Source organism: Microtus oregoni, unplaced genomic scaffold (assembly GCF_018167655.1).
Source record: "Microtus oregoni isolate MIOR12 unplaced genomic scaffold, Mior012 000036F_ref0000092, whole genome shotgun sequence".
Lineage (NCBI taxonomy): Eukaryota > Metazoa > Chordata > Mammalia > Rodentia > Cricetidae > Microtus > Microtus oregoni.
The window spans coordinates 11,516,994-11,532,569 of NW_024543095.1; the positions used below are offsets into that span (position 1 = coordinate 11,516,994).

The window sequence follows — 15,576 nt, forward strand, 5'->3', positions numbered from 1 at the left end:
ACCTGGCTGGCCTGCCGGGGACCCAGGAAGGTCAGGAACCAGGCTATGGCAGTTGTTTTAAACGTCCAGTATTCGGTGGTGTGTAGGTGGGGCTACGTCCTTCAAGGGAGTGTGGGTGAAGGGTGTCCCTTGATGAAACCTCTTTATTTTTGCCCATCTCCTCCTCTGTTTTTTATGAACAAGCAGGTGGGTTCATCTAACTTAGGCTGGGGATGGCTCCCTTCTCTATTTTATGTTTTCCTGGGGCTTCCTCCATCCTTACTCAGTGTGAGCAGACAGGAGAACAGATGGGTGCAGACCTCAGTCATAGAGGGAGAGCTGCCCTTGCACGGACCCAAGCAACAGCAAACCCCAAACAACTTCTTTCTTGCCCTTCATCAAGCTTTTGTTGGGCCTGGAAAGGAAATGGATTCTAAAGGCAGGAAATGACCCAAAGACCGGAACAATATGTGCAGATCTAAACTCGGCTTCCGCGGCTTTGTTTCAAAACCATTCTAATCTACGTCCCAGGAAACCTAGCCCATGGCCAGATGGAGATCTGTTTTCCCACAGGCTCTTGGCATCTGCCACTCCCAGCTGGTGACATTCGCACGTTTCCGAAGGCAAACCTGTCCCCACATCTTCAGACTTCTGGAGAGGTGTAACCCCAGGAAAGTCCTCAAGTCTCTGGCTGACAGGGCGAACCATCTGATGTACTTTATCCGCTGAAGTGCGGCTGGACTCCAGCCTAGAACGCCAGCACATGGGAATCTGTTCTCCAAGATCTGCTGCATCCGAAATCAAAGTGTGTCACCACTGCCAAAAAAGGCTGGCTTCCATGCCTGCTTCATAATCCCTTTCTCACCAGGCGTTCCTGAAGAAACCCGATGAGTCAGGGAGGAAGAGAAAACGTGTCTGAAGGAGGCCTGGGAGTGGGTTGGCCTATCTCACAGCCTCTGAAAAACTCCTCCTGTTTGGCAATCCAGTAACGCTTGGGGATTTGCTTTTTCCTTTTCCCCTCTTCACTCTCCTGTCAGCTCTCCCTTCCAGAGACCCTTCATTTACCATTCCTGTAATTAGCTCTGCAAAATGCCAGAGGCCCTCAGATGGGGAATTAGTCACCATTGGAAAGAAGGTTCGACTTCTCTTTTATCCCCAGGAGCAGGGTGAGAAAAAGCGCCCACTCTTGACTTCCAGAAGAGACCGTCATTCAATCACTCTGTTCTGACTCCGGGGCCTGTGCTTTGCCCAGGCTTTTAATTTTTATAGAACTTTATTCATCCGTCTTCCCACTGAAAGCTAGGAGGAGCCTGCTGGAGTCTACACACTGTGAGGTGGCTCGTGGCATGGCTGCTCCTAACAGATTCCCAGCTAAGAACCCTTCAGACTTTTGTCCCCAGGCCATCAGAAAGTAGGTTTCCTGAAAAATATTCTTAACTCTCAGCATTTTCTGAAATGCCAGACAGATCGAAGGATAAAGAGGCTAGAGCCTTTGTTGACGTCTGACTTATAGATAAGCTTCTGCAAGGGGGAAGGGAGACAGACCATGTAAGTCTGGGGAGAGTGGAACCCCAGAAGGCACTGCCCTCCTGGCATGAGGCACCTGTCCTGGGGCGCAAAGCCACTCTGTGCCAGTATCTCAAATTGTGTTGTGTATTATGAAAGAGGTTTTCAAAATATGTTCTGATAAGCTTGGATTTATTCTTGGAAAGGGAATATGGGCTCTGTTACAAGATAGGAGCTTAATGCTGGTACAGGTCAGAGCACCTGTGTGTGGATATTCATAAACGCTTGGAGAGCTCCCGAGGCAGCTTGGGGCAAACACTGACTTTGTTTCCCTTGCCTATAGACAATGAGTCAGGACAAGATGGGACATAATGGGCAGACATCATCTTCCCAACTCTTGACATCAACCAAACAAGATAACATAGTTTGCATTCTGGTGATGATGGTGGTGCTGAGAAGAGAAGGTACTGACACCCCCCCTCCAAAAAAAAAAAACCACAAGACAAAACAGGGATCATGATTGTAGGCTATGTTTAAGGACCCCCCCCCATAGGAAACAAAACAAAAACCTCACAAAATAACTGTGCTGTCAGAGTCACTTAACATGATTCTGAATTTAGGGCAACTAAAATAAACACACGGGACAGAAGAATCCAGACTACGTTAATGTGCAGTTGCGGATGGTTAACAATTAGCAAGAAAGGCACCAAATTTAAACTATCTTTGTATTGCTTCCAGTCTTAGTTATCTGTTAAAAACTGACATAGTTAAGTGTGGTTATGACTGTTTTAATATACAACAGAGCCAAAGAGTCTGCCATGTGCTTTTTGTCCTTATTTGGGATGTGTGACTGTTGAGGTTCTAATCTTTTCTATTCGTAGACCAAGAAGGGAAGTCTTAGTCAGGGTTTCTACTGTTGTGAAGAGACACCATGGCCACAGCAACTCTTTAAAAAGGAAAACATTTAATTGGGGCTGGCTTACAATTCAAAGGTTTAGTCCATTATCATCATGGCAGGAAGCGTGCTGGTACGCAAGCAGATATGGTGCTGGAGAAGTAGCTGAGAGTTCTACTTCTGGATCAGCCGGCAACAGGAGGGCAGAAATGACATTGGTCATGGGTGATCTTCTGAAACCTCAACGCCCTCCCGCAACACTTCCTTCAACAAGGCCACACCTACTCCAACAAGGCCACACCTCCCAATGGTCCTATGGGGGTCATTTTCATTCAAACCATCACAGGAAGATACAATTAATGAGAAGTCAGAGCTACACCATAATGGCCAAGGCTATATTTTGCTTGATTGCAGGCTTATATATAGGGTCATTGCTACACATTTTCATCAGATGCCGGGGGTTTACAAACAAGAAAACATTGTCAGCAGTGGGAAAATGGAGTCCTCATCTGCAAATTGGGCCCTGTTCCAGGACACCCAGTCAACTCGCAGGGACACCACAGCATGGTTTCAATGTCTGGGCAGACAGTGACTGGTCCATCTATGTGACACCAAGTGGACATCCGCTCAAGGTACCTCACGGTGTCAACATTAGGCTCTGCTTCCTTGCTTGCTCAGATGTCTCTCTGGAAGGCCAAAGTACTCAACAGCTGTTGGCGCAGTGCCAGTGTGCAGGACCAGACCAGACCGCGTCTAAGGCGGGAGACGATACCCGGCTTCCTATTGGCACACACATCCTTTGGAAAGCCATGTCCTTTTATCTTTGTTTTTTTATTTCAGGTTTCAAACAAACAAACAAACAGAACAAAACCTTGTAAGGTTTAACTTGGGGCCATTAAGACGTCTCAGTGAGTAAAGGCACTTCCTGCCAAGCTTGACGACTGGAGTTTGATCCCCAGAGACTGCTCAAAGCGGGGAAGGAGAAAACTGATTTGCCAGAGTTGCCCTCTGACCTTTGTATGCATGTAAACACAAACACACACACACACACACACACACACACGTACCCCACCACTACCACCATCAACAGCAACAACAACAAAATTTAAAAATATTTTTTATAAGTTTTGAAATAGAAAACAATATACTCCAGGGGAAAGTGAGGGTAGAGGAGCAGGCCCTGGGTAAGGACAGGACCCAGCATTGGGAGGTCTGCCTAAGAAAGCTACAAACACTGCCACTGGGGCCAATGACACCCTTTTATAAGTAATTAATTTCAAAAGCGAATTGAATATATTTTACTTATTATTTTTATTATGTTATTTTTTCCAAGCAGCTCAGTTGTTGGAACCTATTCACTGATTTAATCTTCAGTTAGTTACTTTTTGTGGCTGAAGAGCTCTGTGAAAAAAATTATAGAGATATGGAAACGATGGGAATATTAAAAAGTTTGGAAATTCTAGATTAGACCAATAGGAATTGGATGTAGTGAGCAGAGATGGATTTCATGCCTCAGGCTCATTGGTCAGAATAAAATTGTGAAGAGAGCTAGTCTCCCATTAGTGGTAATATTGCTCCTCTCCTGAAGTCCCCAGCGCTCTAATAAAATGAGTGTTCTTCATGACTTTTCTCCTTTGTGTGTGTGTACAACCTTAAGAGTTTTCCCTCAGGGCCCACTTTTTTTTTTTTTTTCTGAGATAAATCTCTCACTGGACCGGAACTCACCATGTAAGCTGGCCAGTTAGTGCTAAGGATCCACCTCCCCAGTGGTGCTCATATGTGTGTGTGTGTGTGTGTGTGTGTGTGTATGTGTATGTATGTATGTATGTATGTATATATACATGTGTGTGTGGCGGGGGGGGGGAGCTTAAAAATTAAACTCAGGTTCTTGGACCTGTAAGGCAAATGCTTCATCTGCTTGACCATTTCCCTAGTCTTCTTTTCTTTTTTTTCATGGGTGAGGGTGTGGGGAGGACAGTAGAATCTCAGGTGGTCAGGCTGGTTTTGAACTCACCACATAGTAGAGGGTGGCCTTGAACTCATGATTCTCTTGCCTCTGTCTTCAAAATGCTGTGCTTACAAGTGTGCGTCACCATGTTAGGTTTGAAAATACTTTATTAATGCAGCTGTTTGACAGACTATTAAAAGTTGTCTTATGTAATAATTCTTAATCTATCTCCCGTGGCAGGCTTCTGAATTTTTTCTTCTAAACTGTCATGGACTATATGATGGCTAATTTTATGTGTCAACTTGTCTGGCTGCCACTAACCAGATATTAGATAAAATAGTATTTTGGGTATTTCTGTGAGGGTTATTTTTAATGGCATTAACATTTACATCAGGAGACTTTGAGTAATGAATGTTGTCTTCCCTAACATGGGTGGTGGGCCTTGTGTCGTTACCTAGAGTTCTCAAAACCCATGTAGAGTTGGGTGCAGCATCATGTGCCTATAACCCCAGCCAGAAGAGGCAGAGGTGGGTGGCTCCCCGAAGTTTGCTGGCTAAACTCGTCTAGATTTATTGAGAGGTTCTATCTTAGATACTGAGGCAGGGCTGGCGAGCTTTCTCAGTGGGTAAACTCGTTTGCTGTCAAGCCTAGCAGCCTGAGTTTGATGCTTGGAACTCATATGATAAGAGAAGAGCATGGATTCCTCTAAGTTCTCCTTTGACTTCCATACATGCATTATGATGCACACAAATACCCCCCCACATTTGCACACACACAAATATGCATGCACTTATATACATACACACACTCAATAAAAAAATGTTAAATTTTTTTTTTTAATTCAGAGAGTGATTGAGGAAGACACCAGTCTTTAACCTCTGGCTTTCACATACATTTGCACACTAGTTCACACACATAAGAATGTACATATACTGCACACAAAAATTATCTTTCGTCTATATTTATCTATCATCTATCTGCTATGTCTATCATCTATCTATCTATCTATCTATCTATCTATCACTTATCTAGTAGCTATCTACAAACTGTCTGTCTGTCTATCATTTGTCTATCTATCTATCTATCTATCTATCTATCTATCTATCATCTACCTATATGCAAACAAATCCACTCATGTGATTGCTTGGAGATCCCTACTGCAGGCTTTTAAAAATATGCAGTAAAAATAAGCTTCCTCGGATAGGTTCATCTCACCCGGTGGCCTTGTCCCCAAGGCTCAGAGACCACCACAGAAGAAGGAGTGGGAAGAATATACGTGCTAGAAACTGGAGAGAGCAGGAGAGTAACAGTGCCTTCTGATCATGGCAGGAGTGCCACACTCGTGAGTTCATAGCCTCCTCGGTTGCCTGCTCAAAATCCAGCCAGTCAACATTCCAGCCTGGGGTGGGAAGGGCTCAGCTGTGGCGCTATCCACAGCTGGTGGCTTCTGGAGGAGGGAGAGTCAGTTTTCTTGAAGGATATGGTCCTTGGTAGGCTGACCAGGTTCCAGTGGATAACTCCACAAACTGGACCCAGGGAGTTATAAAACAAGGAGAGAAGGAAAGCGGTTACAAAGGTGGGATCACAGAGCAGCTAGGGATAGAAGTCGGGGAAGGAGATGATCAAAACATCATATATACATATATACATATTTACATACATATATATATATATACATATATAGGAAATTCTCATGTGCTTATTTACTGTGGCAATGTCAAATTGTACTTTGAAGTTTCTGTATTTAGCTTGCCTATGATTGGGAATGAAGAGTTTGTAGAACATACTTCTCAGATTATCGCTGAACTCATAAAAACTTAAATATCAAGCCAACTTGTATCTTTGTACATATATTTATTTACTTCTTACTCTGAACTAATTTTAAATTTTTTTTGAAAACTTGCAAACCGAGGACAGAAATATCTTGCCATGAATACTACATCCCCTACATGCTGTCTTCAAGTCGTTTAATTTCAATATATATATATATATATATATGATAATTTCCAAAACTAAGAAAAGGAATATTGCTATACTACTACCAACTAAACTCCCTTACCCCAATTCTACCACATATGGCTTAGAAAGAGATGCCATAGCTAGAGGTTGTACAAACGCGGTAGTCTCCAGGCTAGAATTGATTTATTTCTCCATAATGAGTTAAACTATTTCTCCATTTTATCCCTCGATTAACCATTTGAGAGCCAAAAATGTGTAACAATTATTTTGCAAAGAAAACCTCCGGGCGGTGGTGGCGCATGCCTTTCTTTAATCCCAGCACTCGGGAGGCAGAGGCAGGTGGATCACTGTGAGTTCGAGGCCGGTCTGGTCTACAAGAGCTAGTTCCAGGACAGGCTCCAAAGCCACAGAGAAACCCTGTCTCGAAAAACCAAAAAAAAAAAAAAAAAAAAAAAAAAAAAAAAAAAAAGAGAGAGAGAGAGAGAAGAAAAAGAAAAGAAAATTCAAACCACAAAACCCAATTAAAATATTTCAAAGTCAATTAAAAATCAGTTCACGCATAGTGATCCAGCTAATTCTACAGCTCCTAAGCTCGTCCAATATTATTTCTGGTAATAATACTTTCTTTTCTTTTTCTAGGAAGATTGATCACTTCCTGACAGAATTGTGCAGAAATGATACCTGAGTGTGAAACTTAAATATGTCTTTTTGGTCAGGTCACACTTTCTTAACTCCGGTGTGAAGTGTGAACTTCCAAAGGAAGATCCTGTCTCCAGCTTCGGAGGCACTACTGTAATGACTGGGCAGAATTCTGTCATGGCACCATCACATGTCATGGTACCATCACATGTCATGGTACCATCACATGTCATGGCACCACTCACATGTCATGGCACCACTCACATGTCATGGCACCATCACATGTCATGGCACCATCACATGTCATGGCACCATCACATGCCATGGCCACTCACATGTCATGGCACCATCACATGCCATGGCCACTCACATGTCATGGTACCATCACATGTCATGGTACCATCACATGTCATGGCACCACTCACATGCCATGGCACCACTCACATGTCATGGTACCACTCACATGTCATGGCACCATCACATGTCATGGCAGCATCACATGCCATGGCACCATCACATGCCATGGCACCATCACATGTCATGGCTCCACTCACATGTCATGGCTCCACTCACATGTCATGGCACCATCACATGTCATGGCACCATCACATGTCATGGTACCACTCACATGTCATGGCACCATCACATGTCATGGCACCATCACATGTCATGGCTCCACTCACATGTCATGGTACCATCACATGCCATGGTACCATCACATGTCATGGCACCACACTCACATGTCATGGCACCACTCACATTTGTCCTGTCATTTGTCGAGTGCTGTGAACCACTCTGTTTTGTTCACCCGGCATCTCAGGGATTACTGTAATGCATTAGGCCTAGCAGGCATGGGCACATGCCCACCACAGGACTGGATTAAACATTGGATAAGTTTATATCACCTCTTTTGTCCCCGTGACTTCTTCACTAAGAATGAATCCAGGGAATCAGGCAGTGCTGTATGTCTGTTAAAGGGCAAAAGTGCTTTCCAGGCCTCTGCTTGAGAAACAGACTTTGCACATCAGGAATGTCTTCGGTGCCGACTAAACGGCATCACTTTTACAGATAACACAAATGTGTGCATGTCGACCCCCCTCCTTGACTAAACAAACCCCACAGGTAATTTTATTCACCTCAGAAACGTCTGCATTCTCGCAAGGCAGAAAAGCCGTTATTAAATTTCATCATCATTCAACGTTTCTTAAAAACTGAAAAAAATTGTATGGGTGTTTATGTGAGTGTGTGCCTGTATAGGCAGGTGCTCAAGGGTCAGAAGAACGTATCGGATCCCTTGGAACTAGAGTTACAGAGAGTTGTGAGCTACCTGTGAAATTACCTGGCGTGAGTGAGAAGGAAACACGGAATGCGCAACAACCCCGCTTAGGAGTTTATTAGACTCACGCATGCATGCAAGGGCTCAGTTGAGTCATACGTGGATGATGCAACCATGCATGTCATGGGTCAAGGGTGGGGGGATTAACATCCCTGGGGCCATTAGGCACTTCTGCCCGAGGGCTTGTCTGCACATGCATGGCCCTAGAACCCGGAAGTGTCAGCCTAATTGTGGCTGAAATCCTAACACTCTGTCTGGGTGTGAGGAACCTAACTCTGGTCTTCTGTAAGAACACCAAGAGCTCTTAACTACTGAGCCATCTCTCCATCCCTCATTCAGCTCTTCACACTATAGTATGAGTTTCCAAAGTGTTGTGGTCCTTGTTCTTAATAAACTGGCAAGGTAAGGGTTTACCTTTAAAACCCCTCTCCAGGGACACATTTTTCCCATCAGTGCTGCACCTCCTAAACCTCCCCAAACAGTGTCACAAATTGGGGACCAAGGAGTCAAATAGCCTATGTAGGACACTCTCATCCGAGGATGAAACCTGGGAGTTGGTCATGTTGACTTGAATGGGAATAACACACAAGATCCTTGGGAAAGACTCAGCGAATCCTCTCACCATTTTTTTTTTTTAAACAGCAGAGGTCATTTGCCTCTTTTGATGTAATTGGGCAATGGCCACTATCCTTGTCTAGAGTACAATTTAGGAAAAAGGAAAATTGAACAGATTATAATACAAAATCTTTCCTGCTACTGGATTGGTAACAGACGTGAGGAGGTGGGCAGACACCTGCTGCCCATCCCAACACTCACCTCATCTTGGGCTGACCAGGCCTGGTTGCCTGAACTTTACCCTGGACAGAGTCTGGAGCTCTCAGTAAAACAGCAAGATCCATTTCTCCTCCTCAGGGTAGAGGCTTGGGTCCTGCAGCTAGGGAACATGACCAGGACTGACTAGTAGAATGTCTGCAGAAGCCACCTACGCAGAGCCCAGCACCGGCAGATGCTCAGAACCAAGTCCGTTTCCTTCCCTGCTGTGACTTCACAAAAGCTTGGAGGGAGTGGGTGGGTGTCCAAGAACACTGTCCCTCAGAGGATGGATTCCTGCCACGAGGTAGTCTACACACCTAGATATGGAATCTTGGGTCCCTGTAGTCTCCACATTCCCCCGTGCTCGAGAGGAGTCAGGGTCAGGGCAGCCATTTAAGCTCCTCATTTACAAAGCACCACAGGGCAGGGAAAATCATTCCGCCTGAAGAAACACAGCACAGAGACTGGCCTGGGTTTTAACTCAGAAAAGAATCACAAACTCCCACAGGAATCCTGCAATTTCAGCTTGGGGCCAGGATCCTAGTTCAGGGACACCTGACTTAGGATTTCTTCCACAGTGTCTTAATTTTTCACAGACATTTTGCTCAGAATGTTAAATCCCTATGCCTACAAGGAGATTATGCAAAATTGCCTCTGGTCTGCAAGCCCCTTGCCCAAGGACAGAGAGTCCCTGCAATGCTGGAGGCTGTATGGGAGATAACAAGCCACGTGTTTTTCATTTCTCTAAACAAGTTTGTTTGACCCGTCTGCACCAGACAGGCTTGATCACTGTGGGCAGGAGGTTCACAGGCTGGAGGTTCTTCAGGGTTCATTCTTGCCCTGGATTGGGCCTGTTGGAAATGGAATGCCTGGACTTTCCTTCTTAAGCCTTTGCCATACCTGATTCTGAGCCATTACTTAGGAACCTGGGTATGGTCCTGGCCAAAGGCCATCCATCTGGCCAGTACTTAATTAAAGCTTGCTTCGAATTTGGTGTTGAATTGTGGTAGTGGTCTTATTCTCGCCGTTGGGATTAATGCTGTCTCCCCAGCCTTACTTGAACTTACTCTTTCCAGCTAAATAAAATCAAAACAATCAAGGTTAGGTTGAAAAATGCTCTTCTGTCTGGTTTATCCTGTCATGCGGGTTTCCCGAGCTTAAGTCTCTTGACTGAGCTTTAGCCGCATGATGTCCCCTACTCCTCTACCTGGAGGGCTGCCAGGTATCTAAAATGCCACTGAGTCAGGACCAGCGACACCCTGGAGCTCTTCCCACATCTTTTCATGTTCCTGTGTGGTCAAGTTCTACCACCAGCTAGAGCTAGGCAGGCCAGAACGTAGTCACCGTGCCTTTTCTTCTGCCTTACCCTTCGGGCTGAATGCACACCCTTCTCCTTGCTTCTACTCCACTACCTTCACCTGAGCTATTACCACTGTTAGGTGACTGTAGATGCTTCCTCACTGGTCTGTCAGTTATTTGGACCTGCACCTGCCGTGTTTCCAGAGTGATTTCTTCATATGAACTTCATATTCTCTACTCTACATCCTAACCGAACTGTTTAACGTGTGTGTGTGTGTGTGTGTGTGTGTGTGTGTGTGTGTGTCTGCCTCTCACTGTAAGATGCAATATTGTAGTAGCTGGGCGGTGGTGGTGCACGCCTTTAATCGCAGTATCTGGGAGGCAGAGGCAGGCAGATCTCTGAGTCTGAGGCCAGCCTGGGCTACATAGTGAGTCCCTGGACATCAAGGGCTATAGAGAGAGACCTAGTCTTAGAAAAACTATAAAACAACCCCCCCCCCCAAAAAAGACCTAAAACCAAAACCAAGATTACCATTGCTTATCCTGACCACAAGACTCTCTCCTCCCAGCTTCCTCCACACCTTGGTCTGCAGCGCTCTATTCTCCCCGGGTGCCCAGTTTTGTCTAGATCTTTCTCTTACCATTCTTCCTCTCACAGGTTGCCCTGACCCACAAGGTCCTTTCTCTTGTACACTGCACCTTCCCTGCAGTCCTAGTTCTGCTGGATCTCATTCAGGGCTATTTGCCCTCACATTTCTCAGTAGGGCAAACCTCTACCACACAGCCCTGGACAGGTCTTCTTCATGGACTGAGTACAGCCATTGTCTTTTATTTGTTGATATAATTAGTTGGTTAAAAATCTATTTCCCACAGAGTATAGGCTCCATGGGAGTAAGGACTGTACCTGGGTTTCTTTTTCTTAATTAATTAATAAAAGATTTCTGTCTTTTCCCCGCCACTGCCTCCCATTTCCCTTCCCCTCCTCCATTTAAGTCCCCCTCCCTTGTCAGCCCAAAGAGCAATCAGGGTTCCCTGCCCTGTGGGAAGTCCAAGGACCACCCACTTCCATCCAGGTCTAGTAAGGTGAGCATCCAAACTGCCTAGGCTCCCCAAAAGCCAGTACGTGCAGTAGGATAAAAAACCCATTGCCATGGTTCTTGAGTTCTCAGTAGTCCTCATTGTCCGCTATGTTCAGCGAGTCCGGTTTTATCCCAGGCTTTTTCAGACCCAGGCCAGCTGGCCTTGGTAAGTTCCCAATAGAACATCCCCATTGTCTCAGTGTGTGGGTGCACCCCTCGTGGTCCTGAGTTCCTTGCTCGTGCTCTCTCTCCTTCTGCTCCTGATTTGGACCTTGAGATTTCTGTCCGGTGCTCCAATGTGGGTCTCTGTCTCTGTCTCCTTTCATCGCCTGATGAAGGTTAATATTCAGAAGGATGCCTATATGTTTTTCTTTGGGTTCTCCTTCTTATTTAGCTTCTCTAGGATCACTAATTATTGGCTCAATGTCCTTTATTTATGGCTAGAAACCAAATATGAGTGAGTACATCCCACGCTCCTCTTTTTGGGTCTGGCTTACCTCACTCAGGATAGTGTTTTCTATTTCCATCCATTTGCATGCAAAGTTCAAGAAGTCCTTGTTTTTTACTGCTGAGTAGTACTCTAATATGTATATATTCCATACTTTCTTCATCCATTCTTCCATTGAAGGGCATCTAAGTTGTTTCCAGGTTCAGGCTATTACAAACAATGCTGCTATGAACATAGTTGAGCATATACTTTTGTTGTATGATAGGGCCTCTCTTGGGTATATTCCCAAGAGTGATATTGCTGGGTCCAGGGGTAGGTTGATCCCGAATTTCCTGAGAAACCGCCACACTGCTTTCCAAAGTGGTTGCACACGTTTGCATTCCCACCAGCAATGGATGAATGTACCCCTTTCTCCACAACCTCTCCAGCAAAGGCTATCATTGGTGTTTTTGATTTTAGCCATTCTGACAGGTGTAAGATGGTATCTTAAAGTTGTCTTGATTTGCATTTCCCTGATCGCTAAGGAGGTTGAGCATGACCTTAAGTGTCTTTTGTCCATTTGAACTTCTTCTGTTGAGAATTCTCTGTTCAGCTCAGTGCCCCATTTTATAATTGGGTTGATTAGCCTTTTACAGTCTAGTTTCTTGAGTTCTTTATGTATTTTGGAGATCAGACCTTTGTCAGTTACGGGGTTGGTGAAGATCTTCTCCCAGTAAGTGGGTTGCCTTTTTGTCTTAGTGACAGTGTCCTTTGCTTTACAGAAGCTTCTCAGTCTCAGGAGGTCCCACTTATTCAATGAGGCCCTTAATGTCTGTGCTGCTGGGGTTATATGTAGGAAGTGGTCTCCTGTGCCCATGTGTTGTAGAGTACTTCCCACTTTCTCTTCTATCAGATTCAGTGTGTTCGGACTGATATTGAGGTCTTTAATCCATTTGGACTTGAGTTTTGTGCATGGTGATAGATATGGATCTATTTTCATTCTTCTACAGGTTGACATCCAGTTTTGCCAGCACAATTTGTTGAAGATGCTCTCTTTTTTCCATTGTATACTTTTAGCTCCTTTATCAAAAATCAGGTGTTCATAGGTTTGTGGGTTAATGTCAGGGTCTTCTATTCAATTCCATTGGTCGACTTCTCTGTTTTTATGCCAATACCAAGCTGTTTTCAATACTGTAGCTCTGTAATAGAGTTTGAAGTCAGGGATGGTAATGCCTCCAGACGATCCTTTATTGTATAAGATTGTTTTGGCTATCCTGGGTTTTTTGTTTTTCCATATAAAGTTGATTATTGTCTTCTCCAGATCTGTGAATAATTTTGATGGGGATTGCATTGAATCTATAGATTGCTTTTGGTAGAATTGCCATTTTTACTATGTTGATCCTCCCAATCCAAGAGCAAGGGAGATCCTTCCATTTTCTGTTGTCCTCTTCAATTTCTTTCTTCAAAGACTTAAAGTTCTTGTCAAATAGATCTTTCACTTCCTTGGTCAGAGTTACCCCAAGATATTTTATGCTATTTGTGGCTATTGTGAAAGGTGATGCTTCTCTGATTTCCCTCTGTTTCCTTATCCTTAGTGTATAGGAAGGCAACTGAATTTTTGGAGTTGATCTTGTATCCTGCCACATTACTAAAGGTGTTTATCAGCTGTAGGAGTTCTTTGGTAGAGTTGTTGGGGTTGCTTATGTATACTATCATATCATCTGCAAATAAGAAAGCTTAACTTCTTCCTTTCCAATACGAATTCCCTTGATCCCCTTATGTTGTCTTATTGCTATTGCTAAAACTGCAAGCACTATATTGAAATGGTATGGAGAGAGTGGACATCCTTGTCGTGTTCCTGATTTTAGTTGGGATGGCTTTAAGTTTTTCTCCATTTAATTTAATGCTAGCTGTCGGCTTGCTGTAAATAGCTTTTATTATATTTAGGTATGACCCTTGCTTGTATCCCTAATCTCTCCAAGACCTTTATCAAAAAGGGGTGTTTGTCGAATGCTTTTTCAGCATCTAATGAAATGATCATATGTTTTTTTTTCTTTCAATTTATTTATAAGGTGGATTACATTGATAGATTTGCGTATGTTGAACCAGCCCTGCATCTCTGGGATGAAGCCTACTTGATCATAATGGATAATTTTTCTAATGTGTTCTTGGATTCGGTTTGCCAGCATTTTATTGAGAATTTTTGTGTCGATATTCATGAGTGAGATAGGCCTGTAATTCTCTTTCTTGGTTGGGTCTTTGTGTGGTTTTGGTATCAGGGTAACTGTAGCTTCATAAAAGGAATTTGGCAATGACTCTTCTGTTTCTATATTGTGAAATACATTAAGGAGTATAGATATTAGTTCTTCTTGGAAGTTCTGGTAGAATTCTGCATTGAAACCATCTGGTCCTCGGCTTTTTTTGGAAGGGAGATTTTTGATAACAGTTTCTAGTTCTTCGCGACTAACAGGTCTATTTAGATCGTTCACCTGGTCTTGGTTTAGCTTTGGTATATGGTAGTTATCTAAAAAAAAAATGTTCATTTCTTTTGCATTTTCTAGTTTTGTGGCATACAGGCTTTTGTAGTAAGATCTAATGATTCTCTGAATTTCCTCTGTGTCTGTGGTTATGTCCCCCTTTTCATTTCTGATCTTGTTTATTTGGGTGTTCTCTCTCTGTCGTTTAATTAGTTTGGATAGGGGTTTGTCGATCTTGTTGATTTTCTCCAAGAACCAACTTTTTGTTTCATTGATTCTTTGGACTGTTTTCTGTGTTTCTATTTTGTTGATTTCCGCCCTCAGTTTGATTATTTCCAGTCTAGCAACAATCAGGACAGCACCGTCAGCCTGTGATGTCCCTGCAATCATGTTTTTGATGAAGTCTCTGAGTCCTGGGGCATCAATGATAGTAACATAGTATTTGCTGGTCTCAAACTTCCACAGGGAGGTGTCAATAGTGATACCACGCTCATGCTCAGCTTTCAGTTTGTCCAAGACCCAGGCACACTTGAAGGAGCCTTTTCCCATCTCGGCAGCCTCCTTCTCAAACTTCTCGATGGTTCGTTTGTCGATTCCACCACACTTGTAGATCAGGTGGCTGGTTGTAGTGGACTTGCCAGAATCGACGTGCCCAATGACGACGATGTTGATGTGAGTCTTTTCCTTTCCCATTTTGGCTTTGAATTAGTGGTGGTTTTCACAACACCTGCGTTCTGACGGCAAACCCATTGCGAAAAAGCGTACCTCGGTTTCTATGCGCAGAGTTGGCATAGTGCCTAGTATACAATCAGTGCTCAGTGAACGAGTTTGTTGTAGGAACAAATGAAAACAAATGCAGATTTTTGTTTTCTGCGATTTCTCTACCTCTTTGTGTGTGTGTGTGTGTGTGTGTGTGTGTGTGGTGTGCCTGCATGTGTGTTGTGTATATGTACATCTGGAAGCCAGAGATTTATGTCAGATCTGTATTCAAGTCCTCATACAGCTGTGCTGAGCACCCCGTTAACTAATTCATCTACCTGGTTCTGTCTCCTTTTGTATTATTTCACTCATGCCTTGTCCTTTGTCCAGGAACCAGGACTTCACATTATAGATAGATTTATGTATCCAGTTCCACCGCTGGGCCTACTTCCTATTATTTTTATATTAAGCAATAAAACCTATGAGATTCCAAGTAGTCTCTGGGCCTTCCCTTCTTCAT

At 43.8% G+C, this 15,576-nt stretch overlaps 1 protein-coding gene across 1 annotated transcript in view; it reads right to left on the minus strand.

The window, feature by feature from the left end:
- The window catches only part of LOC121432831 (elongation factor 1-alpha 1-like), a 98,188-nt gene extending 83,138 nt beyond the window's left edge, over nucleotides 1-15,050 (minus strand). Inside the window, exon 1 of the mRNA XM_041630970.1 lies at nucleotides 14,706-15,050. Coding sequence (XP_041486904.1) covers nucleotides 14,706-15,050 — 345 coding nt within the window. The remainder of the gene's footprint in view (nucleotides 1-14,705) is intronic.
- Nucleotides 15,051-15,576: the final 526 nt, after the last annotated feature.